This window comes from Chiloscyllium plagiosum, chromosome 51 (genome assembly GCF_004010195.1).
Source record: "Chiloscyllium plagiosum isolate BGI_BamShark_2017 chromosome 51, ASM401019v2, whole genome shotgun sequence".
In the NCBI taxonomy this organism is placed as follows: domain Eukaryota; kingdom Metazoa; phylum Chordata; class Chondrichthyes; order Orectolobiformes; family Hemiscylliidae; genus Chiloscyllium; species Chiloscyllium plagiosum.
In genome coordinates, this window is record NC_057760.1 from 233,555 (window position 1) to 251,360 (window position 17,806).

Consider the following 17,806-nt stretch of genomic DNA (forward strand, 5'->3'; position numbering starts at 1 on the left):
ATGGAGGCTTGTTTTGGCAGCACTTGGAACACTGTGATCAGCTTTAGGCACTGGATCTCAGGGAAACAGTCTCCTGCACTGTTAACCCATTTTTATAGATGCACTGCAGAAAGCATCCTATATGGATGCATCATGGCTTGGTATGGCAACTGCTGTGCCCAAGACGGCAAGAAATTAGCATTGTGAATGTAGCCAAGTCCATCATGCAATCAGCCTTGCATTTGTTGACTCGGTCTGCATTTCCTGCTGCCTCAGGAAAACAGCCGACGTAATCAAAGACTCCTCCTGTCCAGGTTATACTCTCTTCCCACCCTGCTCCATGGGCAGGAGATACAAAAGTTTGAAAACACGTACCAACAGACTCAAGAATAGCTTCTTCCCAACTGTTATCAGACTTATGAACAGACCTCTCATATGCTAGAATTAATCTTTCTCTACACCTTTTTTTTGTAGCTTTAACTCTATATTTTGCATTCTATCCTGATGTAGTTACATTAGATATGATTTATCTGGGTAGCACACAAAACAATACTTTTCACTGTACCTCGGTATATGTGGCAATGATAAATTAAATAAAGCATTAAATTATGAATCTGGCATATATTCAGTTTAAGGTGATTTTAATTGAGATATTTAAAATTTTATAGAATAGATACCAGGGAAACTATTACCTTTGGGCAAAGCAAAAGGGTATGATCTTAAAAGCTAGAGCTAAGCCATTTGAAGTAAAATCAGGGAGCACATTTGCATACACAAGGTAGTGATGTAAATCCGGAGCTTATAGCCTCAGAAGGCTGGAGATGCTGAGGGAATTAAAATTCCTAAGGTTTGAGATGGATGAATGGATTTTGTTTATTATAAAAATGAGGAAATGGAATTTAGATGCCAATGCCAATGATCTACTTGAATGGCAGGACAGATTTGAGGGGATGAATGGCCACCTCCTGTCTTTTTGCCACTAGTCGTCACTTTGTCTCAGATGTGTGCAAATGCAGGCTGGCTCAATGACGCATGTCCAAATACCTTCTTTTTCTTTCCAATGTAGAACAATGCAGATATAAATGCTAAGGACATGCTGAAGATGACTGCTTTGCACTGGGCAGTGGAACATGACCATCGCGAGGTGGTGGAGATTTTGTTAAAATATGGAGCAGATGTTCATGCTTTGAGCAAATTTGACAAAAATGCCTTTGATATCGCCCTTGACAAGCACAATCCTGAATTGGTGGGAATATTGCAGGTATGTGGAAAGATGTTTGGAAGGTGTGGGTGAGTTTTGGTAAATTTGGAAAGCATTGCTTCAGTTTACTAGAAGAATTTCCAGATAAAAGAGAACACAGCACCCTTGTCGTGTAATTATTGGGTCAGAGCAGGAAGAGAAGCTAGCATTCTTATGGCACCTTTTATACCCTGGAGACCCTTTTTTAAAGCATTTCAGAATGCATGAAAAACAGACAAAGTGTAACTGTTGCTCTAGGAGGGTAGTGGTTTGAGTACCATAATGGCTTTGTTGGCTATGAGCAAAATTAGCCACAGCCCTTGCTCCTAATTTATTATGTAGCTGAGCTGGGAGGTGGTATTGCTGAGAAATCAAGATTAGCTGAGATATCTTTATGGGCAGCTAATGTGGCTACTCTTCCTGAATAATATATCCAGGAGGAATGGGTGAGATACTTTTTCAGTAATGGCAGGTGGTACAGGAGCTTCCCCTATAAAGAATTGGTCTCTGCAGAACAGAAAAGAGGGGAATTACAGCTATTTTGAGAGCAGGGTTTAATCATCAGTAATGTGTTCTTTATAATAGATGTAAAGAACCTTTCGTACTTGTAACAGAGTTTCATTCTTGGTACTACCCATGACCGGTTGATGAGCATGTTTTATGTGGTTATAATACACACAATACAGTGAGACAGAGGATCTAAAACTCTTTCTACCTAGGGAAATTGCAACTAAATTGTTACAATTGTTTATGTGCCAGGTTCCCTTTTGAGACATTTTCATCAGTAAGCAATGCCATTGTTCAGTGTTGACTTGAAAGTACAACCACAGGAAGGTTGGGTGAGAACATCTGCAAAATTTTTAATAATCCTGATAGTTGGAGACAGGGTTGGTAGGCATTAAGCAATGATGACTTTTACGTATACACCATTAATGTGATGGTTTTCTGCATGTTTGCCCAACTGGCTGCTGCAGTGCAGCCTTGATTTATCATGTTAATTCTGAATTCTCCATGAACTCTAGCACAAATGGGATCTATCAAACTTCATTTGGAAGTAACCTTGTTTGACATGACTCTGGGAGCATAATGATGTTCATTAGAAAGACTGCAGTTTTCAGAAAACCCATTATTTTAAACAGTTAATGTCATCCGCCAAGAGCTTCTCCGTAGACACAGCTAACTGAAATGTTGCACTAGTGTCCAGTAGGTTCATTTTCTAAAGTAACTCCAAGTGAGTCCTGTGGCCTATCTTTGCCACAGCATTACGTCTACTTGCCGAGATGCAATGCCTTAACATCTGCTGCCCAGCTGTGCACTTAGTAATGTCACCATCCAGATTTCAATGCCAAACCAGTTAGCTTTGGTAAGCATGTAAATATCCATATGGATTCAATGAAAAATTACCTTAAGAATGCACGTCAATGCTAAAGTGTCTTGAAGCTCAGCTATCGCAAAATCACTCTCACCTATTGAGGAAAAACTCTACAGGCTGGGGCTGTTTTCTCTAGAAAAAGGAAGATTGAGTGACCCAATAAAGGGTCTGTTGTTTGGATGGAGAGAAGCTTGGGTGGCTGTCTTATAAATAATTTGGGTTGCATTGCCTGCCAGTGCTCAGTATGCTTGTACTTAAGCTGCCAAATGAGGCCTCCCCATGTTTCTGAAACTTAACCCAGCAAGTGTGAGCACATAGGACAGGTTGTCAGGAATAGGATGAAGGTCAGGATGCAAAAAATATTCAAGCAGATTTAGAATTCTGTATTAGATTAGGAAGATGATTGGATGTGTTGGTCTGGATGACCCCATGGACTTTGAAACCTATTCATGATTGCAGATTACTGAAGCATCATGAAGTAATCATATAATCCCTACAGTATGGGAACAGACCATTCAGCCCATCGAGTCCACACCAACTTTCTGAGAAGCAGCTCACCCACAGACCCACCCCACTACTCTGTTTCTGTAACCCTGCACTTCCCATGGCTAATTCACTTATCCTGCACATCCCTGGACACAACGGGCAATTTAGCATGGCCAAATCACCCTAATTCTCACATGTTGGACTGTGGGAGGAAACCGGAGCACCCAGAGAAAACCCAAGCAGATGCTGGTGAACGTGCAAATTCCATGCAGTTAGTCGTCTGAGGTTGACATTGAATCCAGGTCTCTGGCACCGTGAGGCAGCTGCGCTAACCAGTGAATCACCATTCTGTTCACAAGTCCTTTGGAGGAGGCCAAGGACCTGCATGTCCTTGGTGGAGTGGGAGGGAGGTCCTTGGCCGCCTCCATCACCAGAAAGGACATGCAGGTCCTTGGCCTCCTCCATCGCCAGACCCTGACCACACGACGCCTGGAGGAAGAGTGCCTCATCTTCCGCCTAGGAACCCTCCAACCACACGGGATGAATGTAGATTTCTCCAGCTTCCTCATTCCCCCCCCCCCCCCCACCTTATCTCTGTCCCAACACCTGGATTCAGCACCGCCCTCTTGACCTGCAATCTTCTTCCCGACCTCTCCGCCCCCACCCCCTCTCCGGCCTATCACCCTCACCCTCACCACCTTCCACCTATCGTGTTCCCAGCGCCCCTCCCCCCTACCTTTTATCCCAGCCCGCTTGGCACACCAGCCACATTCCTGAAGAAGGGCTTATGCCCGAAACGTCGATTCTCCTGCTTCTCGGATGCTGCCTGGCCTGCTGTGTTTTTCCAGCACCATATTTTTCAACTCTGGTCTCCAGCATCTGCAGTCCTCACTTTCTCCCAGTATACAGCATTTCCAGGCTTGGCATACAAAGTTTTCTCTGCTCTGATATTGTGACCCAAAAGATACTCTATGACATGCTTTTACTCCAGAAGGGCATGGGCTACTGCCTCCATGTTTTAGATTTCCCACATTTCCCAGCCCCCAGAGTGGAACTGCTGGGTTTTTTTTTGACATTGAAGCAATGTGCTCCATCCTTGTATGATGTTGCTCATTACCTGACCCTGGGATTTCTAACTCCTCAAAGTGCCACTTTGAAGGTGTTAAATCTCTGAGCACACCATAGTATACCCCATGTAACAGGTTCACTCATGTCCTTTGCAGGAAGCCATGCAGAATCAAGTGAACACAAATCCAGAGAGGACAAATTCAGTCGCTGTCGCCACACCACAGTTCATCATTGCGCCTGCAGGAGTGATGAACCTCTCAGGACTGGTTTCTTCAACATCTACCAAAACAACCTCAGGTGTGTAAAGGGCAAGTTATGGCCTCCCCTTACAAAGGCTGAATTTCAGAATGGGACAATCTGAGGTGGTTAACACTGTTGTCAGTGGGTTTGTGTGTAATCTTTTCTTTGTATTTACTGTTACCCATCATGGCTGTGCTGAGTTGGTCATTATCACTTTTTGATATAGATGATGATTGTGTTAATTGTAGGGTCAGAGGCCTGGCTAGGGGTTAACCCTTGCTGATCTATTCGCTCTTCCTGTCCGCAAGTAGACCTTGGACCTTGCCAGGAGCTCCACTCATGCCACGTTTCCCCATGTTTGCCTCCTGTCTGGCTGTTAACAAAGTGACCTGTTGAAATCAAACACTACCAGGCCAAGTGCAGCACTGGTTAGATGCAGAATAACTGCTATCCCCTCACCAACACAACCACCACCACCACATACACACCCACCCTTCGTTTCTTCATGCACTTCCACCAAGTGTAGCATGCATCATGTATAGAATAAATCTCCCTCCACACTGCCTAACAAACACACACCAAGAAAGTTGACTCAATGTGTCCGTGTTGTACTCACCCACCTAACCCATTCGGTCTGGTTGTCATGTGTTCCACGGGCTGGTTGCTCAAACCAGTGGAGGCTGTGTCGCCTATTACCACCAATTCAGTTTATCTTCCCCACCAAAACATTTGTTTGTGGTGCCCACAGACACGGTCAATGGATTGTTGTCAATGTATGAAAGTAAGCAATAAATGTAGAATCTGGATAGACAGTAATGGCTGAACCTTTTTCTAATTGGAACCCAAGCGTGTGTCTGGGTTCACCCTGCCATTCTTGTTGCAGTGGACCCAACCCCAAATGGGGGACCTCCTTTGATGCACAGAATGAAATCATCTAGCTGAGCAGGGATGAGGACACAAGTCCCTCCTTTAACTTCAGAACCATTGCAATTCAGCTGGAAGAAGTGAGCTTTTCATTGTACTCGTGAGTACATGTGACAATAAAGCTAATTCTAATTCTGAAAGAGGAAGTTCAGAGTGCCATAACCAAGGTAGAGGATGGATGCATCAATGATTCCTTTTAAATGGGAATGTTTACATTTTTGTCATTTTGGCAATTAATAGTTCTTTTCTGCGGAACATCACTTTTAAGACCTAGCAGTATTAACAAGGTGAAAGAAGGACATTTTCATGTCAGTGTAACATTTCATCCATACTTTTCCCTTGAACTGAGTGGCTTGCTTGGTCATTTTAGAGGGCAATTAAGAATGAAACACATTGTGAATTTGGTGTCACATGTAGTCACAAGTTTGGCAAGGATAGCATATTTCCGCTGATGGGCATGAATGAACCAGGTGGGATTGTACAAGAATTGATAACAGACTCTCGGTCATCATTGCTGGTTCAGGTGGAATTTAAACCCATGTCTCCGGTGCGTTAGCATTGAGCTTCTGGATCACAGGTCAGTGACATCTCCTCTGCATCACTGACTCCCCTCTGTCACAGAATTGTTTTTCCATTGCAAAGTTGTCTTGATTTCCAAAAATCTTAGTGAGTCCTCTGTCACTTTTTTTTGACTTCTATCATTGTGACCCTGGTAATGTATTGTGTGTCTGTGTGTTCGTATCTGTACCTGTGAAAATTAAACCGTATCCGCCCAATGGTTGATGCCAACTCACTGTCTTTATACCCATGTAAATCAGCATGGTCAAAGAAATAAATGCATTCTGAAGTTAGGCAGTGTCTGTGGAGAGAGAAAGCAAGTTAATGCTTCAGGTCCCATCAGAAGTGGTCAGGGATCGCAGAAGATTTGGATGGAACGGTATTACTTTCCATTCTGTGTCCTTGGTTTGGGAAAGAAAGATCGGCTTGTGTATGAGCTCATCACTGGTGTCGTTTACACAAGCTGCTTGATATGTTTACATTATAATTTTTTTTTTAGAATTTTGAGGGTTTTTATTGGCTAGTGGAGAGGACCCAGGGAGATGGTGAGGAAAGAGATCGATCTGAGACGGGTATAGCTGAGAAGAGAAGTGAGTCAAACAGTCAGAGCAGACAGGGACAAGGTAGGACTAATAAATTGAACTGCATTTATTTCAATGCAAGGGGCCTAACAGGGAAGGCAGATGAACTCAGGGCATGGTTAGGAACGTGGAACTGGGATATCATAGCAATTACGGAAACATGGCTCAGGGATGGGCAGGACTGGCAGCTTAATGTTCCAGGATACAAATGCTATAGGAAGGATAGAAAGGGAGGCAAGAGAGGAGGGGGAGTGTCGTTTTTGATAAGGGATAGCATTACAGCTGTACTGAGGGAGGATATTCCTGGAAATACATCCAGGGAAGTTATTTGGGTGAACTGAGAAATAAGAAAGGGATGATCACCTTATTGGGATTGTATTATAGACCCCCGATCATCAGAGGGAAATTGAGAAACAAACTTGGAAGGAGATCTCAGCTATCTGTCAGAACAATAGGGTGGTTATGGTAGGGGATTTTAACCTTCCCAACATAGACTGGGACTGCCATAGTGTTAAGGGTTTAGGTGGAGAGGAATTTGTTAAATATGTACAAGACAATTTTCTGATTCAGTATGTGGATGTACCTACTAGAGAAGGTGCAAAACTTGACCTACTGTTGGGAAATAAGACCGGGCATGTGACTGAAGTGTCAGTGGAGGAGCACTTTGGGGCCAGCGACCATTATTCTATTAGATTTTAAATAATGATTGAAAAGGATAGAGCAGATCTAAAAGCTGAAGTTCTAAATTGGAGAAAGGCCAATTTTGACAGTATTAGGCAAGAACTTTCGAAAGCTGATAATGGCAGATGTTCGCAGGTAAAGGGAGGGCTGGAAAGTGGGAAGCCTTCAGAAATGAGATAACGAGAATCCAGAGAAAGTATATTCCTGTTCGGGTGAAAGGAAAGGCTGGTAGGTATAAGGAATGCTGGATGACTAAAAAAGTTGAGAGTTTTGGTTGAGAAAAAGAAGGAAGCATAAAGATTAGATTCGATTAGATTCCCTGCAGTGTGGAAACAGGCCCTTCGGCCGAACGAGTCCACACCGACCCTCCAAAAGTCACTCCCCCCCCCCCCCCGACTAATGCACCTATAACACCATGGGCAATTCAGCATGGCCAATTCACCTGACCTGCACATCTTTGGATTGTGGGAGGAAACCGGAGCACCCGGAGGAAACCCACGCAGACTGAGAGAATGTGCAAACTCCACGCAGACAGTTGCCCTGAGGTTGGAATCGAACCTGGGACCCTGGTGCTGTGAGGCAGCAGTGCTAACCACAGAGCCACTGAACCATAGATCGAGTGAATCCTTAGAGTATAAAGGAAGTAGGAGTATACTTAAGAGGGAAATCAGGAGGGCAACAAGGAGACAAAGCTCCTTGAAAGTGGAGTTGCAGGTAAATAGGATAGTGAAGAAGGCGTTTGGTATGCTTTCCTTTATTGGTCAGAGTATTGAGTACAGGAATTGGGACGTCTTGTTATGGCTGTACAGGACATTGGTTAGGCCACTGTTGGAATATTGCATGCAATTCTGGTCTCCTTCCTATCGGAAAGATGTTGTGAAACTTGAAAGGGTTCAGAAAAGATTTACAAGGATGTTGTCAGGGTTGGAGGATTTGAGCTACAGGGAGAGGCTGAACAGGCTGGGGCTGTTTTCGCTGGAGCGTCAGAGGCTGAGGGGTGACCTTATAGAGGTTCACAAAATTGAGGGGCATGCATAGGGTAAATAGGCAAAGTCTTTTCCCTGGGGTCGGGGAGTCCAGAACTAGAGGGCATAGGTTTAGGGTGAGAGGGGAAGATATAAAAGAGACCTATGGGGCAACTTTCTCAAGCAGAGGATGGTACGTGTATGGAATGAGCTGCCAGAGGATGTGGTGGAGGCTGGTACAATTGCAGCATTTAAGAGGCATTTGGATGGGTACATGAATAGGAAAGGTTTGGAGGAATATGGGCCGGGTGCTGGCAGATGGGACTAGATTGGGTTGGGATATCTGGTCGGCATGGACGGGTTGGACCGAAGGGCCTGTTTCTGTGCTGTACATCTCTATGACTCTATGGTGTGCCTTATTTTGATTTGAGGCGCTGCTCACAATGATTGCTGCAGGAGTACAGTGCAAGTTATACTGTGGAGATTCAGGTGAAGTGCAGAACAATTCAGTGTTGAAAAACTAGTTGGACAATGACGTGTGGATGAGAATGTTTAAATAATCAGATTGCTTCCAATGTTTCAAAACAAAGTCTATCCAACAGCCCCTTCGAGCGTGTGAGTTCAAGATGAATGTTTCTCTTTTTTTAAGAGAAAACTATTGTCCCTTCCCCTTGTGATGGCAATTCTTGCTGATGTGAAGTTTCAAGTCTGCTTCATCTAACATGTCATTTGTCTCCTGGAAGACTAGAAGGATATTATTAGATATTTATCCACGTGGAGGGGTGTGGGGAAAGAAGAGTGAGGGTAATGTCTAGAGATCTGGATTACTCATTTGGACTTTTTTGAACTCTGCCCTCTGAGTACTGCAGCCAGTGGCTGCTCCACTAGTTCAGACCAGCAATCAACCCTGTAGCCGTCCATATCTCTTGTGGCTAAGTACAGCACTTTCTTTTTCTTGTTATCTTGAAGAGCACAGAGAGCCCAAATAGTATTCTTCTTAATAATACAGAAAAAGTTCTGTCTCCAGAGTTGGAGATAACTGGCACCGAACTGTCATTTGCAACTTCTTAAGAATAGTCTATTTACTTCGATGTAATTTTTGAACCATGGCAAAATATAAGATGGTCAAATGAATCAGTGCCCTATGCTGTTTTTGTAATACAGCATTGAATATTTGCCACACTTTATCAAACTACATATATAAGATTTTTTTTAAAAATGAGTCTCCATAATTTCCATCCTTAGTTGCTCATGTCTTTGTTTGGTACTGAGTCTAACCCCTCGTTACCTCTGCAGGTGAATCTGGTGTATCCACAGTACAGTATGGTAACTCCACAACCTCAGTACTGGCTACGCTGGCTGCTTTAGCTGAAGCTTCAGGGCCACTCTCAAATTCACCCCGAAGTACAGGTAATTTCCACAAATGTATCGTAAAGTGTGCCCTTTTTAAATATATATATGATACAAATATATTTGGAATATGTAAATATTCCATAAGTTTTTTAATTTAAAAGTCTGCCCCTTAACAGTTGAGAGTGCATAGTTCGAACATAAATGTGGCACAGGCAGAGTTAGGGTAGAACTAATACCACCATTGCAACTAAAACAAAACATTCTGAACAGTCATGCTATATGAACAGTTTGGAACTGACCAGTTTGCTACTGGAGGTGCCTGGGCTAAATGCAGCACATGGATCTAGTTTAGTTTGGGAAACTTAGTCAGCATGGACGAGTTGGACTGAAGGATCTGTTTCTGTGCTGTATGATTCTTTGACTCTATAAATGATCATGACAGAAATTGCAATGTTCACGAAGAATGTGGATACCGATTGTTTTAATTAGCAAAAAATTCTCTTTGCTGTGCTGCCCTATATATTCACTCAGATCCTGGAATGAAGAGTTCAACAGCTTCTGCAGCTTGTGTTAATATATTTCTGTCACAGCGGGAGGGAAAATGATTTTCTCTCCACAATATGACCAAACAAAAAGAAGTGAAACTCATTAAAAAATAAGGCTGGCTCCAAGGCAATTAATATTGTACCAGAACACTCCTCAGTATTTTCTTTTGTGGCTTTGTTTGCCCATAGGCTAAAATCCCAGCAATAACGTTTCTTGATGCTTGAATAAATGTTATTTACTGTACCTATTGATGTTTGTTTTATATTCGCAGTGTGTGAACTGAGGACAGGCAATGCAAATTACTGCAGAAAGATGAGGATTTCCCTGACCCTGCTGACAGGGGGTTATGATGCAAATTTTTGGTGTTGCTAGATGTGAGACTATTTTAAGATAACAACCAACCATGATCTAATTACATGGTTTAACAGGCCCAAGGGGGCTGATTGGCCCACCCCCTCCTGTTCCCATGTTTTTCTGATAGGTTGATATAACTTGATGAACAAAACCAGACTGTAAATAGTAAACATGAGTGAAATGAAGCGGTCAGTGAAGTGGGCTCCCACTTTCCAACCATCAACATGATTTTGCCAGTACATGGATCCCCAACTTACAAACACTCACATGTTTGAACACAATCCCATACTGGGGTATAATCTTAAAGATCCAACCCACAAATGTTTCTGTACTTATAAACTAATATTCTATATTGTCCAGCATTGTGTTCTGACTTGTGTACAAATTAGCTTGCGAATCAAATCAAGAATGGAACCAGTTCACAACCTAGGGATTGCTTAATTCAAATTGTAATGCTATTTAGCTGGAGCCCTCGAGATCCTCCTTGTGCATTGATGACCGAGTTTATTCAATAAAGAGTACCTCTGGGACGCCTACTGGCGATGGGGGAGAGTGAAGCTTGTAGCTTTTTCAATCGGGGAAATCTTTGTCCAACGCTGGCATGTTTTTTTTAAGTTTGCAATATTACTGGTTGTGAAACTGAATGCCTGTGTGTTAAGTTAATAATTTTTGAGAAATATTTAATGAGACAGTAGCCATGGTGACTGAAGAGTTAGGATCCCTTTGACCCTCTTCTACCATTTGATAAGTTTACAGTTGATACTTTATATAATTTTCCTCCCCGCTACCATGTCCCTTGATTCTTCTTGCATCTAAGGATCTGTCAATCTTAGCCTTGAATATACTCAATACTGGAATAGAGAAATCGAAAGATTCTTCTGCGTTTAATAAAAGTTTCTGTGTGAAATGGCTAATTTTCTTCATTGATCTTGTGACCCTTAATTCTGGACACTCTAATCAGGGTGAAACAGCCTCTTGGCATCCACAATGTTAAATGTTTCATCACATCTCTCACTTTTCTCAAGTGCGGACAGTATACTTCATTCTGCTCTGAGACAGTCCCATAATCTCTGGTATCGGCCCAGTGAATTTTCTTGGGTCAATTTTGGGTAATTAGTCATAGCTTTTCTAGCTTTTACTTTTAATTTCTGGAAAATGTCATTGTTGCCAGTAGATGACCACTTCATTATTTTTCCCAGAATTTTGGCAGCAGCCAAAAAGTGCCTGAAAAGAGAGCTTATTTAAGGATTCAGATGGAAATTTTTTTTTTTCACTTTTCTCTTTCAGATCCTGACCAACCATTCACAGCAACTTCTATCTTTAATACTGGTTTACTGTATTTTGCAATTTTTTTCTCAACTTATAGCACTCTTTACTAGCTCGTGCAGAAGATGAGCTCTGAGCCCACATTCTGGTAAATGGCGAGTGTGCTATGCTGCATCCTTGAGGACGGTACTTCTGAAATTCTGGCTCTCTATTGAATGAGCTTTTATTTTCTTCTGTTTCCAGGTGCAACAGAGGAAGTGGTGACTGCAGACTCGGTCGACTCGGCGATTCAGCAGGTCGTAGGCAGTGGAGGTCAGAGGGTTATCACCATAGTGACGGACGGTGGGGTGCAGCTGGGTAACCTTCCAGCGGGCATTAACACTGGCCAGCCATTCATTGTGACCATGCAGGATGGACAGCAAGGTAGGCGAGGAATCATTCATATAGCAGCCAGAATTGGGTTTCATGGGTTCCCATAAATTTTGAAATAAGCTTGTTAGCCTCTCGTCCACTCTTTCTCCGTTCATTTTCCTGGCCTATTTCTCTCCCCAGCATCTGAAGGGCCTACTGTTGGAAGACACTAGCTTCTCATACGTGCCCTTTCTGGCAGTGGTCTTTAGATCACAAAAAAGTTAGATCCAGATTTTATTTTCTCCTTGCTCTTCCCTGTAAGAGTTAGGGGGTAACTACTGCCCCACTCAGTGCAGATTGACAGTCACCAGAACTGTTACAATGCAGAAGACGGCTAATTGGCCCAGTGCCACTGACTGAATGAGAACTCATCTAGTGTCATTCTCTGCCTTCTCCCAGTAACCTTGCATATTTTTTCCTTTTCAAATAACCATTCCATTACTTTCTTGGAAGCCTCTGCCCCCACCAGATTCTCTTGCAGTGCATTTGGAACCCAAAACACTGGCTGCATGCAAAAAGAATTTTTTCATTATCACTATGTTCTTTATGAAGCCTAATGCATTTTCTCGTTCTTTATCCTTTTGAGGATTAAAACTTAAAATATTTCCTGGTCTGCTGAGCATTGGTGTCACAACATGTCCTCATTCTGCTGAGCTGTTGGACAAATAAAACTTTCCTGTTGTGTGACTGCACAGAGTCAAACACACAAATTATATTCACTGCCTCACCCAGTCCTATGTGTCATCAAGAAAGCTGATAGCTTGGTTTGGAAACAGGTCAGCCACCTTTGCATATTCACCTGGTGCCTGCGTTTACATTCGGGGAAAATCACTCTTGTACAATGGTAGTCCTGTTCTGCAGTGTCCCTTTTGGTTTGCATGCTATGCGTTGCAGCCATAATGTCCAGAGTAAGAAATAAATCTCGGTTTTCCTTGAGTTAGGACATCTATTATAGGGTATTCCTGAATGACCCATCTGATCAGCCTTGCTGGAAAATACAAGTCCAGTGCAAGGAGTGTTTTAACCTCAGCTGACCCTTAGTAAGCTTGCAGATAACACAAAGATTGGCAGAGTTGAGGGTTGTGAGAAGGATTGTCAGAGGATACAGCAGGATATAGATAGTTAGAGGCATGTGCAGGAAGTTAACAGATGGAGTTTAATCCGGGCTAATGTGAGGTGATACATTTTGGAAGGTCAGGTACAGGTGGAAATTAAACAGTGAATGGCAAAACCTTTGATAAACTGAGGGTTCCGGATGTGCAGATCCACAGCTCGCTGAAGGTGGCAGCGTAGGTAGATAAGGTAATGAAAAAGGCCTATGGCATGTTAGGCTTTCATTGGAAGGGGCATTGAGTATTAGGATAGGCAAGTTATGCTGCAGCTTTATAGAACTTTAGTTAGGCCACACTTGGTCTGGTCACCACACTGCCAGAAGAGTGTGGATGCTTTGAGAGGGTACAGAAAAGACTTACCAGAATGTTACTTGGTATGGGGGATTTTAGCCTTGAAGGAAGGTTAGATAGACTGGGTTTATTTTCACTGGAACACAGGAGGTTGAGGGGTGACCTGATAGTAGTTTACAAGATTGTGAATGGCATGGATTGAGTGGAAAGTATGAGGCTCTTCCTCCAGGGTGGAAGGTTCAGTTACGAGGGGGCACAAGTTCAAGATGCGGACGGGGAGTTTAAAAGAGATGTGCCAGTCGAGTTTTTCGTGCAAAGAGTGGGAATTGCCTGTAACATGCTGCCAAAAGTGGTGGTGGAAGCAGACACAATAGCAGCATTTCACCAGGACGAATGCATGAATAGGAAGGGAGGAGAGGGATACGGATCCTGTAAGTGAAGACAGTTTTAGTATGGCAGGGCAACATGTGTCGGTGCAGACCTGGAGGGCCTGTCCTTTGCTATTTTGGTCAGAGTGGTGCTGGGAAAGCACAGCAGGTCAGGCAGCATCCGAGGGACAGGAAAATCAACATTTCAGGCAAAAGCCCTTCATCAGGCTTTTGTCTGAACCATTGATTTTCCTGCTCCTCAGATGCTGCCTGACCTGCTGTGCTTTTCCAGCACCACTCTGATCTAAACTCTGGTTTCCAGCATCTGCAGTCCTCACTTTTGCCCCTTTGCTATTTTGTTCTTTGTTCTCAGCTGTGATGCCTTTTTAATCAAGTAGTATGCATGGTAATCTGTCAGAGCTCACTTAGAAAAGATTAGTTTTATTTGTTTTAGAAACAAAGCACTGTTGTTCCTGTCTAGAAGGACAGAACTGATAAGCCAAAAGGTTTCTATTAAGCTTGTACTGTTGCTTGGTTTGAGCACGCTTGTACAGGTCTGGTCTCCTTAGAATGAATACATAACAACAAGAATCTAAAGGCCTTGAACAAAATGCAAATTGAATTAATGGTAATCTGTCAGAGCTCACTTAGGAAAGATAAACAATCGGGTGAGGTGCTGGAGCTACCTTGCGCTTTCACCCTGGGGTCAATTTTCAGGAGAGGTGAAAGAAAGCTGTATGGTAAGTATCATCAGTGACCTATTTGAGAGGAGCGGATGGGGTGAAATGATGATTAATTACAGTGTGCTGCTTGCCAGCATAATATTTCTTACTGGAATCCTGTTCCTGCTTTTCAGTTTTGACCCTCCCAACCACCCATGTTGAGGAAGAGACAGTCATCACTGAAGAAATGCCAGCAAAGAAAGAGTGTCTGGAAGAAGTCCTGAATCATTCCGAATCAATAGAGAAGGTAAAGTGAAGCATACAACATTGTTTTATTTAGTTTCAAAATAGTGCTTTGACCTTCTCGAGCTACTGAAAATTAATATTCCCACATAACTGACCAGAGTTAGTGTTGTTGAACCTGTGAAGTAACCTAAAATGGCAATTCTGCTTCCTAAAAATAGTAATGCAGTTTATTAAAGTTTATTAATTTTTTTTTAGAAACAAAGCGCTGTTGTTCCTGTCTAGAAGGACAGAACTGATAAGCCAAAAGGTTTATATTAAGCTTGTATTATTGCTTGGTTTGAGCACGCTTGTACAGGTCTGGTCTCCTTAGAATGAATACATAACAAGATACTAAACGCCTTGAGTAAAATGCACATTGAATTAATGGGAGGATAGCAGCAATGCAATGTTTGACCAGGCGTCAAAAGATTGCACTGGCTGGGCTTCCTGTCTCTAGAAACGTGAAGGTTGACCTAATAATTGAGTTCATTTAATTCTTTGCTGGGAAAGGAGAGTTGCCCAATGATGAGAGCCTGAGTAAATCAGATCAATATTCTCTGGTATTTAGAAGAGTGAGAGTTGATCTCATTGAGGGAGACAAAATTCTGAAGGGCTTGACAGGTCATAGAGTCATACAGATGTGCAGCACAGAAACAGATCCTTCAGTCCAACTCGTCCACGCCGACCAGAATAAATCTAATCCCATTTGCCAACATTTGGCCCATATCCCTTTAAATCCTTCCTATTCATGTCCCCATCCAGATACCTGTCAAATGTTGTCATTGTACCAGCCTCCACCGTTCTTCTTGCAGCTCATTCCATACAAGCACTACCTTCTGCATGGAAAAAGTTACCTCTCGGGTCCTTTTTGAATCTTTACCCTCTCATCTTAAACCTATGCTCTCTAGTTTTGGACTCCCTTACCCTGGGGAAAAGATCTTGTCTATTTACCCTATCCATACCCCTCCTGATTTTATAAACCTCGAAGGTCACCCCATTGCCTCTAACACTCCAAGGAAAAAAACCCCAACCCATACCTCAAACCCTCCAAATCTGGCAACATCCTTGTCAATCTTTTCTGAACCCTTTCAACTTTCACAATATCCTTCCTATAGCAGGGAGACTAAAATTACACGTGGTATTCCAAAAGTGGCCTAACCAATGTCCTGTACAGATGTAACATGACCTCCCAACTCCTATTTATGCACTGACCAATAAAGGCAGGATGCCAAATTCTGCCTTCACTGTGCTGTCTACCTGGCATGACTCCTTCAAGGAAATCCAGTAACTCAATCTCACACATGGGTGTTGCAGTGCTCCACATGATGCTATAATACAGCAGGACATTTACACTGTGCACCTACAGAGGTCATAGATATATAGAGTCATACTGCACAGAAAGAGACCCTTCAGTCCAACTCATTCATTCATGCTAACCAAATTTTCCAAACTAACAAATTCTATTTGCCTGCATTTGGCCTATATCCTTCTCAACCTTTTCCAATTCATTTACTTCTCCAAATGTCTTTTGAATGTTGAAATTGTACCTGCACTGATTGCTTCTGGCAGTTCATTCCATGTATGAACCACCCTCTGTGAAAATGTTGTCCCCCAGGTTATTTTTAAATCTTTCTTCTCTTACTCCCTCACCTTAAAAGTATGCCCTGTAGTATAGCAACTTAACACCCACCCTTGGACAAGTTGGACTGAAGGATCTGTTTCTGTGCTGCACATCTGTATGACTCTATGACCTGTCGAGCTGCTTTGTGCCATTGTCTGTGTTTCAAACAAGCTTCTTCTCAATCCACCTTCACCTTATTTTATCATAACCTCCTATTTCTTCTTCTTCTCGTGAATTTATCCAGTTTCCTCTTAAATACGTCTCTGCTGTTGGCTTCAACCAACCACTCCCTGTGGGAGTGTGTTCCACAGTCTCCCCACTTTCTGGCTCAAGTCCTTTCTTCTGAATAGTTAAATGAATGCATCAATGAATGTCTAATATCAATGGCTATCTCGGTCTGGTCTCGCCCATAATTGGAGTTATCTTCTCTACATTTACCATACCAAACTCTTTTATGTAAGAACAGAAAAAATAGGAGCGGGAATATTTGGCCTACCAAGCCTGCTCCACCATTCAGTACAACACCGCTGATCTTGCATTTTGCCTCTGCACTCCCACCTGGCCTGCATATTCCTCGATTCCCTGAGACAAGAGAAATCTAGACCAGCCTTAAACACGTTCTACTGTGAAGCATCCGTAACATTCTGGGTGAGAGAATTTCAAAAGTTCCACAGCCCTTTCAGAGAAGAATTCCTTATCTCAGTCCTGAATGATCAGTTCCTCATCCTGAGACTGTGCCCAATGTCCTGGATTCTCCAACCATATTTGCTTGATGCCTACAGCCACCTTGAGCTGGATATGTAATTGCTACATACACTCCTTAGTGTCTGCAGATCCGCGCTATCACAAAGGTGACCCTAAATTTTTCTTTTTCCCTCGTGAACCTGTCCATTCTCACCATGCAGTCATAGAGTTGTACAGCACAGAAACAGACCTTTCTGTCCAACCCCGTCCATGTCGACCAGATATCCCAACCCAATCTGGTCCCACCTGCCAGCACCCAGCCCATATCCATCCAAATCCTTTCTATTCATATACCCATTCAAATGCCTCTTAAATGTTGCAATTGTAGCAGCCTCCACCATTTCCTCTGGCAGCTCATTCCATACACGTATCACCCTCTGCGTGAAAAAGTTGCCCCATAACTTTCTTTTATATCTTTCCCCTCACACTCAAAACCTATGCCCTCTAGTTCTGGACTCCCTGACCCCAGGGAAAAGACTTTGCCTATTTACCCTATCCATGCCCCTCATAATTTTGTCAACCTCTATAAGGTCAATCTTCCGCTTCCGACGCTGCAGGGAAAATAGCCCCAGCCTGTTCAGCCTCTCCCTCGAGCTCAAATCCTCCAACCCTGGCAACAGCCTTGTAAATGGCCAATGGGCTGAGAAGTGGCAGATGGAGTTTAATTCAGATAAATGTGAGGTGCTGCATTTTGGGAAA

At 43.0% G+C, this 17,806-nt stretch overlaps 1 protein-coding gene across 4 annotated transcripts in view; it reads left to right on the forward strand.

Annotated features, from left to right (window-relative positions):
* Window positions 1-17,806, forward strand: part of LOC122544690 (GA-binding protein subunit beta-1-like) — a 55,881-nt gene that overhangs the window by 29,083 nt on the left and 8,992 nt on the right. For 3 of the 4 annotated variants that reach the window (XM_043683970.1, XM_043683969.1, XM_043683971.1), the window contains exons 4-8: window positions 1,046-1,240; window positions 4,301-4,442; window positions 9,391-9,504; window positions 11,857-12,036; window positions 14,652-14,764. In XM_043683970.1, coding sequence (XP_043539905.1) covers window positions 1,046-1,240; window positions 4,301-4,442; window positions 9,391-9,504; window positions 11,857-12,036; window positions 14,652-14,764 — 744 coding nt within the window. The remainder of the gene's footprint in view (window positions 1-1,045; window positions 1,241-4,300; window positions 4,443-9,390; window positions 9,505-11,856; window positions 12,037-14,651; window positions 14,765-17,806) is intronic. The other variant, XM_043683972.1, reaches the window with a different exon arrangement.